Raw genomic sequence first — 15,989 nt, forward strand, 5'->3', positions numbered from 1 at the left:
ATCTAGAGAAAATTGTTCGCTAAGAGACATAAAAGCATCAGATTTCCAACTGTAAAGTAATTTAGATGGCTGCCTCCAGAGCATAGGAATAACAGCATAAAATTATTCTGATAAACTTAAACACACTATGATGGATAAAGAGGAAAGAAACTGAACTTTTCAAATTCTGAAATGGTCTACCAAGGGCAATAATGGATTCTATCTAGAGAAAATTGTTCGCTAAGAGACATAAAAGCATCAGATTTCCAACTGTAAAGTAATTTAGATGGCTGCCTCCAGAGCATAGGAATAACAGCATAAAATTATTCTGATAAACTTAAACACACTCGATGAAGCAAAAGTAATAAATGTTACAGGGATAAAGTCTCAAAAAAAAAAGTCTAACAAAATAAAACTGAAATTTGGGTGAGAAAGCTTGAATTTGACCTCTAAAAAATTATAGGGAAAAAGAAATTCTAAATGGGTACTATAGATATATTCTTTTTTGTGAATGCATATACATAAAATGTATGTGCATGTCATGCTTTTTGTAATGAAAGTCCTTCTAAAAACATTTTAGCAAAATGTCAAAAATTGCTGAGCTTCATAATGGATACTTGGAAGTTAATAGGTCTTTTCTGTTTATTTCTAAGCATGTTTGGAAATAATCAAAATAAAAAGGATTTTTTAAGGTCATGTATAAAAATTAGTGAACTTCTTACCGATCTGCTGTATTTGTTAGTATATTTGTTAGTAAGATCATAAGCTTTTGAAAGAAGAACTAAGCTGTATGAATTTCTTTATATCTCACTGTACTTACTGTTGATACATACAGTAATAACATCCACCCAGTGTCAATTGAATTGGTGGAAATATGAGGGGGCTTCAAAAGGTTCATGGAAAATGGAGCTAAAGTACAAGTTAATTTTGCTGTTAAAAAAAAAAAAAGTTGAAATCCATGCATAGTTTTTTCATAATACGGATTTCCCATGAACTTTTTGAAGACCACTTCCTGCATAAAATGTCTGTATGGGGAAGGGGTGGGGAGCGCTGGGCCCATTTAAAGTGCCATCCAGCTCTGAAATGCTTTGATACCCAGTTTGAACATATTTCCTGTGCTTAACCAAGACAGGGGAATGTTTACTAATGGATTACCTGTTTGTCTTTTTATTTCTGAATCTCTAAGAAAGAGATTCCAAATTTGGCTTAATTTTAAATCTTTCACTGACAAAAGGAAGCCATCTTGCCGACCTTTCTTTTCCACAGTCGCCAAGTCTATGACAGGCGTCTCTCCCCAGGCTGCATTTGCACTGTGCCTTTCTTCTTTTCCAGACTATAACCCCAGGCTGCAGTTGCACTGTGCCTTTCTTCTTTTCCAGACTATCCTGGGTATTCAGTGTGAGCTCCAGAAGCAGCTTAGGAACTTCATTTCCTTGGACCAACTTCCTATGACTCCCCGATATAATGATGGACGGTGCCTTGAAGGAGGGAAGCAACCAAGGTTTGCTGCTGTCCCCTCTGTTTTTGGAAAAGGTATAAAATTTGCCATCAAGGATGGCATAGTAACAGCTGATATCATAGGAGTAGCCAATGAAGATAGCAGGCGGCTTGCTGCCATTCTCAATAATGCTCATTACCTGGAAAACCTGCACTTTACCATAGAGGGGAGGGACACTCACTACTTCATTAAGCTGGGGTCTCTGGAGGAAGACCTGGTGCTCATCGGTAACACTGGGGGGAGGCGGATTCTTGAGAATGGTGTCAATGTCACTGTGTCCCAGATGACTTCTGTGTTGAATGGGAGGACTAGACGGTTTGCAGATATTCAGCTCCAGCACGGGGCCCTGTGCTTCAACATCCGGTATGGAACAACCGTCGAAGAGGAAAAGAATCACGTGTTGGAGATTGCCAGACAGCGCGCTGTGGCCCACGCCTGGACTAAGGAGCAAAGAAGGCTGCAAGAAGGAGAAGAGGGAATCCGGGCATGGACAGAGGGGGAAAAGCAGCAGCTTCTGAGTACTGGGAGGGTACAAGGTTATGATGGCTATTTTGTTTTGTCTGTTGAGCAGTATTTAGAACTTTCTGACAGTGCCAACAATATTCACTTTATGAGACAGAGCGAAATAGGCAGGAGGTAACAAAAAAAATCTCTGCCTTTGCGTCACCAAAGACTGCCTGTTTTTAAAACATAAAATGGTTTATTGTATCGGTTTTCTAGATCAGAATTCTTTACATGTAAATATGGAGGAAAAAAACATATCCAACTGCCTTTCAATGTGACGGAAGATGGTATTTTAATATTGTTTGTTTAAACTCTTTAAGAAACGACAGAGATTTTTAGTTCTTGTGTGGCAGTATTCAAAATAACACAAGTAGAATTCAGACAGCTAAACACATGTTTTCCAAAAGCACCACTTTCAATTCGTCGAGCCATGCATATGTTCAAATATCACAGAAGGAACTCAAGGTTCTCGATCTCGATCGTGACACCAAGTTCCATATTCAAGTGTTGGCAGAACTTGGGGGCCGTGCGAAACAGTGGTGCGATAGTATCTGAACCCTGCATTTCGAGAGACTGCCAGCCCTTTCAAATTTGCCAGATCTGTTGTAGGGAATTTATAAAGAAGTGTAAAATGTCCTCAGCCGCCATCTCCTAGAATCATAACCCATTTGCCCTTTCTCCCTGATTTTTCCTCCTTGCTTGTTAAAGTAAATGCCATGTCGTTGTGCCGTGTTTTGGCGTGTGGTGGCTGGGTTCTGTCTACCACGCTTCCCTGTGGGTGTGGTCACCAGAGCAGCCACAAGTTGCTTGTGTGTACATGATACCAAAGCAGCTGGCCAGTGGGACCTCTCACACACAATCAGTTTGGACTAAACTTTGGACGAAACTGTCCAGCTGTATGGTATGATGTCCGCATAGCTTTTATTAACCTGGGTAGGAATTTCTCATTTATATATAGGATGTGTTTTGGTCATAGTTTCACATTAGTGATTCAGTATTTATACACTAATCCAATGGTTTTGTGCACATGAAAGGTAATTTACTAAAAAGTATGATTCTGGTACAAAATAAGAGGCTTCAGCGGGCATATGCGTGCCTGTGACGCCCACAAATACATTCACTGCTACTGCAAAACTTTGTACGAGTCTGCATAAAAATACAGACTTAATAGTGAACGGAAAGTACCAAAGGGAAGACCAAACCAAACATCTCAGTAGTTGCTGCCACATGGTTTCAGCTCACTTAGATTTATCTTTCTGATGTACAATTCTGTGTAAGCCGTCTTCTGAAGGAAGTGAATCCTTTCCAACCTAAAACATCTCAACCAATGATAGAGAGGCAGACTAGTTTTTACTAACATAACTGATATGGTTATTTTAGTTCTCTGTCTTTACCCATTTATTTTTATTCAGTAATCTCTCCTGCCTAGGAAAATAACTATTTTCCAGGATGGGTTATTTGTTCTGTGATCATTTCAAATTTGGAGAAAGGTCAGGATTAGTGTTAATATCTGCTGCAGTTTCTCGATCGCTATGAATCCTGCAGTAAAAGAAGCCCCTAGGTGAGCTGGAAGATTTGTGCCCAGTGACAAAGAGACAGTTTGTAAAATGCTGTGTAATTGTAAGTTACCGCAAATGAAAATACATGACAGCACAATGTGGCCTGTAGAAAATTCCCCTGAGCCAGCTTCTGCACTTTCATCACCGAGCCTGAACATTTGCTATGTCAGAAGGAGAATTTATGATGGAATGTTAGTTTGGATTCTTGCCAGCTGCTACCTAAATGCTGGGTGGGTCATTGCCTTGCTTTGCGATGACAGTTTCTTTGAAAATATGCAAAGTCAGAATCCAAGCTCACGTTCAGGTAAAATAAATAAATAAATAAATAAGAGTCGGCCTCCTACTCTACAAAAAAGAGTGAGGGGAAGTAAAGGACTTTGAAAACATTAGAGGAGGATGTATTCAAACATTTCATTTTCAAAACATTCAAATTGGATTATCACACTCTTCCGCATGTATTCTGAGAGAGAGAATTCACAATAAACTCGTCTCTCTCTGTAATTGGAAACGCACCAGCTCAAAATATTCCCAATCCAGGCTAAAATCATATTACCGGTTTTTGTTTTTGTTTTTGTTTTTTTGTTTTTCTGAGTCAGGCCTGTGTGTATTTATTCAGAATGGAATTCTAAAATGACTAACAAACTTGTTGAAAATTTGAATACCTCCACACCAACCTAAAAACGGACCTTACGTTCCTAGAACCTCTGATGTTCTTTTAAGTCGATGAAAAACATCATTTGTGAACTGTATATAGAGAGTGCATTCATAAATGCGATGATGTATTTTATCACTAATCCAAGATGTCAATATTAGAGTCTATTTTGCTTATATTTTAAGCGATTATACTTTTTTGCAATTCACTGATGGTGGGTCATTTTCAAACTGCTTTAAATATCCATTAGAACTAAAGATTGAAAACTTTTACTTAAAAGTAATTACCTTGAACTGTGCATTTCTAGTTTGTAATACATATTTAGTTAGGTTGTGCCTTTAGTTTCTTAAAGTTATATTTGTATTATATTCAGGAAATGCACTTTGTATCCCTTACAGCTGTGGTTTTAATACTGCCTTGAACTTTTATTACTCTCTTTACAACTCCTAAAGTTTTGGGGAGGAAAGAAGAAACCCAAAAGGTTAGCACTAATGAGTAGTAAATCTAAGAGAAAATTTTGGCATTTCTTAACAAGAACATGAGCTAGTGAGTACATCACTTCCTATTCAACTGAATAGAAAGAATGCCTTCATTGACTTGGACTTCTGAAGTTTAATTTAATGAAAGAAAACTTCATTTGCATTTCCTGATGAAAGTAAAAGCATTTCTCAGAGAAATATGGGAATTTCTCATACCCAGAAGACAGGTGGCTGGCATTACAGCTTCACACTATTCAAGTATGTCAATATGAGAGCACAGCAGTTGGACTCTCCTACAAAGAACATTCTAGGCTGGAGGCAGGGAATACTCCATGGTTGTTTCTTTGTCCTAGTTAGGCCCATTTATTTGTGCTTTCTTTGGTTTGGTTTGGTTTTTACTCTTGCACTACAGTCTAGAGATCCAAAAGAGCTGAAAAGTTCGAAATTTCATGGACCTTGAAATATGTTTATATTTAGTGGTCATTCTCATCATTGCCGATTAGAAGCATTACTCCTGAAGGGAAAGAAATAAAGCTCAATTCATACTAACTTTCAACAAAACATTTATCATATAAATAAGTATATGTTTTATTTTTAACCCAACAAAATATTGTATAAAATAAGTGTGTCCTTTATTGTCAATTTATCTAAAAATCTATAATATATAGACTACATATATAATATATATAATATAATATATACAACATAGCCAAATGTATGAAAACTTGACAATGTAAAATTTGGAATTCACATGTTACCTACATAGAGAGGTATACAATTAAGTTACAATTTTCATAAGAGCTTTCTTTTTCATTACCATTGACAGTCTCAAGCACTCTGTGTGCTATTCCTACTCTTTTTCTTTTTTTTTTTTTTTTTTCATTCTTTCCTTGGTTTTAGAATATATTTTAAACCAGCCCAGGCCCCACTGTAATATCACCTGAGAGAGTCAGGGCAAAGTTTTTGTATTTATAAAGATGTGTTTGTGTAAAGGCAATTGTAATGGAATTCAGTGGCCATGACTACAGTCATCTAGTATTGAAAGGAAATTTTGGAGAGATTGCATTGTATTATTGCTTGTAGGAAAACATAAGGCTACAGATTGGATGCAACATTCTTGCTTTCTTGGAAGAACTCACATACACATAGCTGACCTGACTAGTACTTCAGATCCCAGAAAATGCTTCCACAGCCTCCTGTAAGGTTCTTTATTCTGCAAAGAAAACAAAAACAAAGCAAAACAAACAAACAAAAAAAAAGCAAAAACAAAAAACAAACAAAAAAAAAAAACACAAACAACAAAAGAGAATTCAGCCACAAAATAGTGACTATTACTTCTGTGTGTCCTTCATGTGAAAGCTATTAAGGACCAAGTATACTACTGTGTGTAAGAAGAAATTACTTCCTAAACAGTAACTGAAAATACTTAGAGTTAAACTTGCTGTGGATTTTGTCTTGGCAGTTGTCATCTTACATTATTTGTCAAAGGAAATGTGTTTGGCAGTTAAAAATCTTTCCTTAGATTTAGTGGTGGACTTTAACCTCTTAAATAAATGTTAGTATATCAGATTGTGTCCTTGAAAAATATTTTACTTGTATGAATCATGACAATGTCTAAATCTTTACTCTCCTTCTGGCAAAAGCATGAGAAAGAGAGAAGGCAAAAAAAAAAAAAAAAAAGAAAAAAAAAAAAAAGAGAGAAGTATAGCCTTTACGTCAGAAAAATATTCTTTTTAGCTGCTTACTTTCTCATGAAAAGTAAAGATGTTTACAGTGTATGCCAAGATTTTCACTTTCTATATAACAACAGTTAGAGGTTCTAATCATACTGAAAATTGTGTTATAATGGCCTGAGCCATGTTGCTAGGAAACAATAGGTTCCAATTTTGTATTCCTGCTCTCACTCCTGTGCTGAAAAGTGACTGGATACTGTACAGGTTCATGTTCTCTGGCTGCAGTTAAATGGTCTTTTGCATTTTGCTCTGGCTTTCAGGCCAGAAGCATGCATTTTTCTACAAGAGCATCACAACAACATGCTGTAAATATTTAAAGTTAAACATTATGTGTCGATATTTGAAAGAAAAGTACTTTGAATATTTCATTTTTAAAAAATAAAATTGCAAACGAATACTGTGTCCCATTTTATTCTCGCGCCAAAGTGCCTTTTCTAGTCAGTCTGGTCACCTGAGATAGGAACAGCGGTTCCCTAACAGAGAACAATAAAACCACATCATCTTACAAATGTAGGTTCAGAAATCCAAAAGGCACTAATCCTAGGCAGATGGCTCTTCATTTTTATTTTTCATACAAATTAAGATCTCTGACACAAAGGGCCATTTAGTAAACAGAGAGTACTTGCTGCAAATTTAAATGTCTTTATGCTGGGACTTCTTTTAAAAGGTTTCACTCTCCTTTTGGTGCCTTTCTCAGCAATGGAAAGAAAACTAAGGGTTGCAGAAATGGGGTAAGGGAGAGCTAGAAGAAAGAGGTGCCCAAATGCACTGTTAAAAAAAAATGGATGTTCGAGGTAAGGTGGTGGTGGGAGGGAAACAATCATGAAAGACTTAAAGAAAAAGCCAACAGCTTTCTTCCAAGGTCCTACGTCCTACACAATTACAGTCACCATTTGGCATCTAATTCTCACAAGAATACATTTACCAGTGACACTGGGAGAACTGGCCGACAGATCTTCAAAACTTCAACGTGTTGCTAGTAGGGCATGTAAAGTCCAAACAGACTGTTAGCAAACTTGCTTGGAATCCTAGAATTTACAGCACTTCAAAAAATGCCCTGCTTTTTTAGTCACTGAACACACACACACACACACACACACACAGAGAGAGAGAGAGAGAGACTTTAAAAAGTTCATGAGAAAATGGACTTAAAGTATAAATTTATTTTAGGGCAAAACCGTTTTATATCCATGCTTTTTTTTCATAATATGCTTTTTCCATGAAATCTCCGAAGCCCCCTTATGAATACCCAGGTGGAGCGAAAAGATTTGTGAAACAGAAGATAATCTTGTGTGTCTCAACACAACCCATTAGCAAAAAAAAAAAACATAATAAAGGAGGGCAGCATTAGTATCACTTGGAGATTTTTTTTTTCAAAATATGCATCCCATCCCACCCACTGAATATAAATAAAAGAGCTGAAGCACCTACATGGAGAGAATTACTCAAGGAATTAAGAGATTTCTCTTTATTTCTTCCTTTTTTTTACCATCACTTTTACAGACCTTTGAATAGCAATGCTATTTAAACATTTAATATTATTACTTTAAAGTTATAAATTTATCACAATAATCTTGTGAGGTTGGTACTACCCTAATTATTCCTACTTGGCAAATATAACAGACTTACACAAGGTCACATGGATAATCAGTGACAAAGGTGAAGAGAAAATTCAGGACTTGTGGAACCACAGCTCAATTTTTATTAGGGAGTGGGAGTGTGTGAATTATATGTATACATATATGTATTCCATATGTGTTATATTGATGGGATCTATCTAGACAGCTGGTCAGGTACGTGTGCGTATGTATCTTTCTACAAAAAAAAAAAAAAAAAACACCTTCATTTCAAAACCAAACCACCAAATGATAAGAATTCAGCCTTTTACTGCAAGTTCAGCCAATGACCCCCAAATTATGAAAGTGTCCAAACTACATAGTTTAACTTCAGCCCTAGCTGCAAACTGCAAAATAATGGTATCTCATTTACTCCAAGGGCAAACATAGGTGACAAAGTTGAATTTATAGCACCCTAACAGGAAGACTAGGCATCCTGTAACCTTGAAATACTCAAGGGCATACCTGAGTTTTATTATTAATAGACTGAATTCTGAGCTCAATAAAGTGAATCAAATAGAACATAAGCTGATGCTGACACATTCTTAACAGATTTTAAAGCTGTTTCTCACATTTTTAATTTTCTAGCCATTCTGTCCCAAAGACTATCTTAAATCCAGCCTTTTATTTGCACCAAAAGACTTAATCAGAGGCATTCTCTGTAGACTTAATTCTACCTCTGCACTACCACAAACGTTCTTTGCCTGTAACCGCCACACAATTACCCAAGCTGGTCTCCCTACTGACCTTATCTCTTAAGAACAAATTTCAAAGGAAATGAGCAAGTATTTGATAAGCTGTCATGTTCCTTGTTGCTTTGCTGACACACTTTTTTTTTCCAAAGAGAGATGTGCACGCAGAAATATATGTGCATTTTTCTACCTTGACTCAGCATCTTACAGGTATATGTTAGCATGGCAATATTTTATATGTGACAAGGATATGACCTTTCTGTGAAGGTGCAAGCTATTATGTCCCAGGAAATAGCAAAGATGCTCATGTTGAGAAAGAAAAAGTGAAAAAAATGTGATGAATAAAATGCCGGCCAAAGAAGACAGATGTAGGTTTCTCAAAAATCAAAGAAGATTTAGCTTTTCCAGGGAATCAGTCCATCAAGATAAGTAAAGTGACTCCATCAATGTGTATGTCATTTTTTAATAGCATCTGTCCCTGAACATGGTATTTTATTTTATTGTATTTTATGACAAGTATTTTGCATTTATCTATTGTTATCTATTGTATCTCTTATACAAAATACAAATTATACATAAAATACAAGTTATCTATTGTATTTTATAACAAGTTAGATAAAGTTTTCAAATACTTTATTAAAATGGGAAAGACCATTCATTAAAAAGCTTTTTCCAAAAATGGCTCTTGCAAAGGAACATGCAAACATAATATACGTAGAATTGTCCCAGAGTAACCACATTAAGAAAGAGGAAAATTTAGTTATATCTGATTATCCCAGAGTAAAAACATTAAGAAAGAGGAAAATTTAGTTATATCTCGTAAACTTTAAGCAACACATCATTTAAAATTATTTTGAAAAAAGGTTTTCTAAATTTTTCGCCAAGCTAAAGAGGTGTATCTACTTAAGTTAATGGCAAACCCCTCACAAAACTACTGTGGCCAAACTCCACCTTTGCACTCTCATAGCATCCCTGTTAATAAATGCTCAGAAATCAGATCTCATCAGCAGAGTAGCTCTGTCTCTGTGCAATTCACTAATTAATAACCAAGCTCATCAACACTCATGCACAACCTAAAATTTCAGTTTACTAATTTAGAATGAAGCTTAGCTTTTGCTATGAATCATGAACCACAGTGTTGGTGTTGATTCATCCATCCTCTAAAGAGAAATCTACCTACACATTGGGAACCCTATTTATCATGTATTGTCAGCTTTGATTGCTATTGTTTTCTGTCTTTTATCGTTATTGTTTTTTTTGTCCAACCACAGAGTGAGATAGCTAAAGGCAGTGGTCAGGTTTTTATGCTTCTCTAACCCCAGTGCCCTAAAATGTTCATTGAGTGAATGAATTCCATGAGCCCTGAAACAACTTGACATGTAATCAATCACAAAAGTCATAAAAATATAAATGTGAGAAGAAAATATTACATAACATCGTGGATCTTGCTTAGCTTTCAATAACTTGGACACGTTAAAAATTAATGTAACCATAATCTCTCCGATGGTCTTGTAGGGTTACCTAATAGGCTGCTTGCAAATCAGTTACTTGAGCTATAGCTGCTGAAGTATCCCTTCAAACTAAGGTTTTCCATGTAGTAGAAACAACTGGGGCAGAAGTAAATGAAAATAATAAAAATCTACTTCATCAAATTTATAATATAATTTTGAATCAGATAGTATCAAATACAATAAATTTTTAGGCCACTTTTTTTTTTTAATTTGCTGTAGGGCATGTATTTAGGCCACTTTTTGTTTTTAATTTGCTGTAGGGCATGTGCAGAGACAAGGAAAGAAAGAGAGGGAAAATGAAAAATCACCCCCTAGGGGGCTGGCCACACCACAATCCCTTCTCCTCCATTTTCCTCTCGGGATTTTGAGTACGCACGCACACACACCTGGCATGTTTTACAAGGTTCAAATTTTGAATCTCACAGTCGGCCATGTGGAATCCAGCTGCTTTAACCACCACACCACTGGGTGTCCTTAGAGCATGTTTTAAATTATGGGGTTGTAAATTCCAGATTGATTGTAGAATTTACTAATATCAAAACACCAGAAAAGAAGGTTGAATTCAGAATTAAACAGAAATTCTTCGCTCTTTATCTACTGCTTGTTTTAGCACATAGTGTCAGCTTCATAAATCTCAAACTGCATATGACAAAGGTGAGGGACACTAACTCCCAACCATACAATCAATACATTTTAAAATCAGTAACTATCAAATAACATCTCACTAAAATTACTGCTTTTGACAAAAACTGAGGGTTATTTTTATTTATATTTGGCAAGAATTGATATTAATCTTTTATAAAGTACTTATTATGCTTTAAATTATTTCCCATTTGTAAATATAATAACAGAAAAAACTTAGGGAATTTTTTTTTTCATAATCCTCATTTCAAAGCTCCTCATTGTCTACAAAGTCCATTTCAGCTTTAACATCATGCTAGATGCTTCCATTACAGGATTGTGATGGTTTTTGAAATGCATTTATAGCTCACTGAACTGTATTATCTACACTATACAAGACTTAGCAAATATTTAAATTATTGAAATAAAGTACAAGGTGTTTCGTTTTTGTTCATGGTGCTTTCAGGCAGACATCAGGGTTTTCTCTTCTCCCTAAAAAAAATAAATCAAGAAAAGATAAACTTACAAACTGAGAATTACTGGTTAACTCTAATTTATAATCATAAAATTTCCAACCACATAAAATTCACAATGACATACCTTAAGCAACTATTATTTAAAACTGAGTTATAAAGAATGGAATACTGAGCAGAAAGGAATAATGTCTCAGTTTGTAAATTAGGGATCTATTTACATTTCTATTATAAAGGTTAAGTATTCATTAATTTACGTCACCACTGAGTCTAATTGTATGTTTATGCCTGAGCCTGTCAAAAAAAAATATATAACAACTCATTTTCTTTTGTCATAAATATTTATTATTTCAATCAAGGCATATCTTCTTACTGCAAACAAATGATTAACCCCTGCAACAAAGGAGTAAACAGTCATGTATCAGCTGCACACATTAGCTGGTATTCAGTCTTTAGCATGATACATGGACTATAATAAATAGCTTTGCTCAGACAATTGTGCCAGCAGGATAATGCCGTTTACTCATTTAATTTCCTCTGCGACACTAAAATGTCAATATTTTGGGGGGTGGGCAGGTAGAGGGCATGTGCATTCACCAGACAGAGTGAGAAAGCACTCCCTAGGAGGGATGACAATGCCACCGTCTTTTCTCTCCATTCTCCTCTCGAGATTTTGAGCATGCATGCACAAGTGCCCAGCGTGTTTTTCAAGCCATTGAGTCCAAGACTCAAAATGCACAGTCAGCCATGTGGTATTCCAGATGCTTTAACTACTATGCCACCCAGTTAGCCCTAAAATTTCATTAATTTAAGCACCGCCGATTCAGGAATTAAAATCACATGGGCCAGGCTAATTTTAGCTTTTATATCCCTGAAGGAAAAAAAAATAGTTTACTAAACAAAGTTGAAGGACAGCCAAGGTTTTCTCTGAATTATCTCATCTTTCAAATTATTTGTGCCTGAATGAAGTGAAATGGTAGGAATGTATTTACAAAAGGCCTGGGAAGAACAAAACAGGACAAAGGGTTAAAATGTTATGAGCTCATAAATTACTTTTTATTTTATGTTTTCTTATTTGTATTCAATCATTATACATCTGTATAGCACACAATATGGTTTTTCAAAGTATGCATGTGGTATGTGACAAACAAATCAAGGATATGTCATATTCATCATTTCCTTTTTATAAAAGAATTATTTAATTTTATTTATTATCTTTTTTTAAAGTTTGCTATAGGGCATGCATACTTACCAGAGAGAGACAGAGACAGAGAGAGAGAAGGAAAGTGAGAAAGTAAGCCACCAGGTCCAGAATTCGAACCACAATAGGCTATGTGGGAGTCTAGCACCTTAACTAGCACACCACCTGCTGTCTCCTATATATATCATTTTGAAGAGAGAATTTTACATTCTTGTGTCTGTTACATGTCAAAAATTTTTTAACTTTTTGCAGTTTTATTAGAAGTTTATAGTGTAGAACATTTACATTATAGCGTATAAATAGTCACCTCTCACTTCTTTTGCTGGCCACACATATTTTCTCATTGCATTTTTCATATAAAACTTGTAGTTGGTTACATGATTATGAATAAGTTGACTCAGCATTGAGCTTCCAAATCCTGTCAAAAATGAACAGTAAAACCTTACCTGTGGTACCTTGTAGGCTTCTAGCTGAGGTCTTCTCAACTGGATACTGCAGAGGTATTACAATGCCTTGATCTGGCTTCTGAAATGCTGAAATGAGATTTTTTATTTTCCGGAAAAATCTTTTATGTACCCCAGGTGCTGTCTGGAAAACAAAAGGCCAAGCAAATTATTTACCTATCTCATAATGATTAAAACACACACGCACGAAGTGCAGAGGATGCTTAGATAGGTAACATTTGGGTAACTTGTTCAAATATTTGAAAACATAAGGAAGATGGAAAAACAACATTCCAGAAGAGCTTACTTTGGTTGGCTGAATTTCCCTGCAAGAGGAGCTAATGAGCTGTCATTTCAGTTCTCCCAAGGGTGGTATTAGTTTGTACAAGCTCTTGCTCATCGCCCTGCCCTTCCTGCCTACTACCCATCATACATTCTGAACCTCTAAGGGTATACAGGCCATTACCCACAATGAATTCACCAGCAGAGGGATTGCAGTTAAATACAGAAAAAACACACATCCTACAGGTCATTAATAAAAAGCCTGAGGAACAACAGCAACAGAAAATACGACCACCACCCACCCTCCCTGTCATCATTTCACAATGTAAGATGCTACACAGGAAATTAAAAATGGGTTCTTACGATGCACACGATTCATGGCTAGTTAGTCCTCATACTCTTTCACCTCACAATATGTCCTGCTTCATCCTTCATGTTATTTTTTTTTTCTCCTTGGGAAACTTCTCTATCCTCCCCCAAATTGCTCCCTCCGACAGCACTTCACTGTGACAAGTTTCCTCTATGACATGAAAATGAAAGACTATATAAGGTCATCTTTATTTATTTATTTGTTTTTAAAGATACCATTATTTTCAGGTGATTATTAAAATGTACTTCTTCCCTGACATCAGCTCTCTTGCAAAAAAAAAAAAAAAAGAAAAAGAAAAAGAAAAAAAAAACAAAACCACTGTCTGAAATCAACAACAATTTCCTGCAAGAGCTTATGAGCCAAGCTTTAGGCATCAGCTCAAAACTGTCATTTTACATGAAATAAAATAGTATTGCTATGAGCAATTGAACAATGACTAGGTTTTTTTGGAAAGTTTTTTTTTTTCAGCTATTCCATCTGGAAGATTTTTGAGGTGAGAGCTGTTTGTTTTTTAGCATTTAATGAGAAAATATAAAAGCTGGCATGCAGACTTCTGTCCACTAGGCAGTATGCTAGAGATAGCTCACTGTCCCTAGTAACTCTCAGTCTTCACCTACACTGGGGTAAATTTTCATTGAAAACACTGCAAGAGTTCTTTTTAGCCCTAAATTAATGTCCACCCATGTGCTCACAGTAGATGTAGAACACTACTACCCAGCACCTGTGGTCAAAACACCTTCCCAAAACTATTAAGATCTCATTCAAAATAATAGTCATTCTTGGAGAAGTCCCAACAGTTATTTGGCTCCAAGATGGATTCCACAAATTGCAAAGGCAGGTGATAGTTATAGAATACCTCCTTAGACCTCCCTTGGAGCACTTTTTCATTTTCAAAGCACTTTCTCATCTCTTGTCCCCACTACTCTTTTGTAGACTAGCAATTCTTTGCTGATTTGGTGATTCCCATTTGAGAGATAAAAAAATGTTAATGCAAATAAATTAATCACCTTGCTCCAGGACACACAGACAACCAGAGACAGAATTTGCTCTGGACTTCAGGACCCAGTTTCTTGCCTCTCAGATTAGGACTAGGCAGAACAGATTCTAGCAAAACTAGAGTCATCAACCAGAACAGAAACTACACACACTCCCAGTGTGGAAAGATTTCAAACCACACATCTTTTTAGTTGTTCTTGTGGCTTGTAAAACCATCTGTCAACAGAAGCATTGTTTTTATGGGACTGATAAGCAGTTAACACCTGATTATTCGTGCTAACAGAGATGAATAATCACAAATTGCAGAGAAGCTATTTGAATTTGGGGTGCAATGTTTCCTTGGCAAGTGACTAACTTAATCTATAGTTCTGTGCTTAGATTAATAAGTAAAGTTACTTAACACCTACTGGGTCTCCTGACGATCAAATACCCTGAAAAGTCCAAAGGCACTGAAGTCAACAGGAGGAGGTACAACAATGAACATATCAATAAATTATACTTGACCACATGTAGAATTCTCTAAATTAACAATTTAACAAACTTTTAGCCTGAGTCACATGAGAATGAGGTAAGATATTAGGCAATGATATAACCTAAAAGTCTATCTAAAACTGGAAATAAATATGGTATTTGTCTTTCATAATTCAGGAGATCTGGAGTTCGATTTCATTCCACTCTTCAAAACAAATCTCAGACATACCTAGATTTAGTAGCACAATCTTTGCACAGAGAACAGAGTGCTTCTGCCATGATTTTTCCTGCCACATGGCAAACTGAAACATTGATCCAAAAAGCAGTCTAAATATCTATCATTTACCCAATTTCAAAAATACATTTGCCGTAAGAATTGTACCACTGACAACTACCATCCTGTCGCTGAACTCAGCTATTGTTCAAATTTGCACATTCCTTGTACTATCACCTCTTAGCTATCCATGGAAACATGTTTAGAATCACAGCTGGTCTACAATATGCTCTAGAGAAATTTTTTTTCCAGTCAGTTGGTATGATCTCGGAGAATACGCACTCGTCCAATATTCACCTTAGCAAAACATAACTAAGAAGGCAAATTGAGAAGACAGAAAAAAATGCAATATGCCTTTCAAAAATTAAAAATTTTTGAACTGTTTCCTATTTAGGGATAATCCATGCCAATCTTCTGCTCTCTTGGTGCAGATAATTACAATATTATTCTATAAATGAGGTCAGATGAGACAACAGACCAAGGGGGCATTTATGTTCAATAAGCCCTCTCCTCCTTAACATGATCACAAGCATGTCACAATCTGCATATGATGTTATACTTGAAATGGGGGGAAGTAATTTTTAAAAGAAGCCTGTTAAACCTGGGAATTTACAAGATATATATTTATTTAATTT

At 35.9% G+C, this 15,989-nt stretch overlaps 2 protein-coding genes across 2 annotated transcripts in view; one reads left to right on the plus strand and one right to left on the minus strand.

The window, feature by feature from the left end:
* TENM1 (teneurin transmembrane protein 1) overlaps positions 1-4,474 on the plus strand; it is a 659,425-nt gene extending 654,951 nt beyond the window's left edge. The window contains 1 exon segment of the mRNA XM_027767184.1: positions 1,359-4,474. Coding sequence (XP_027622985.1) covers positions 1,359-2,117 — 759 coding nt within the window. The 3' untranslated portion in view covers positions 2,118-4,474.
* A 6,097-nt stretch (positions 4,475-10,571) lies between these two features.
* The window catches only part of SH2D1A (SH2 domain containing 1A), a 37,776-nt gene continuing 32,358 nt past the window's right edge, over positions 10,572-15,989 (minus strand). Inside the window, exons 3-4 of the mRNA XM_006165694.3 lie at positions 12,965-13,106; positions 10,572-11,336 (exon numbers count right to left, since the gene is read on the minus strand). Of these exons, the coding sequence (XP_006165756.1) occupies positions 11,296-11,336; positions 12,965-13,106 (183 nt within the window). The 3' untranslated portion in view covers positions 10,572-11,295. The remainder of the gene's footprint in view (positions 11,337-12,964; positions 13,107-15,989) is intronic.

This window comes from Tupaia chinensis, unplaced genomic scaffold, assembly GCF_000334495.1.
Source record: "Tupaia chinensis unplaced genomic scaffold, TupChi_1.0 Scaffold143996_1, whole genome shotgun sequence".
In the NCBI taxonomy this organism is placed as follows: domain Eukaryota; kingdom Metazoa; phylum Chordata; class Mammalia; order Scandentia; family Tupaiidae; genus Tupaia; species Tupaia belangeri.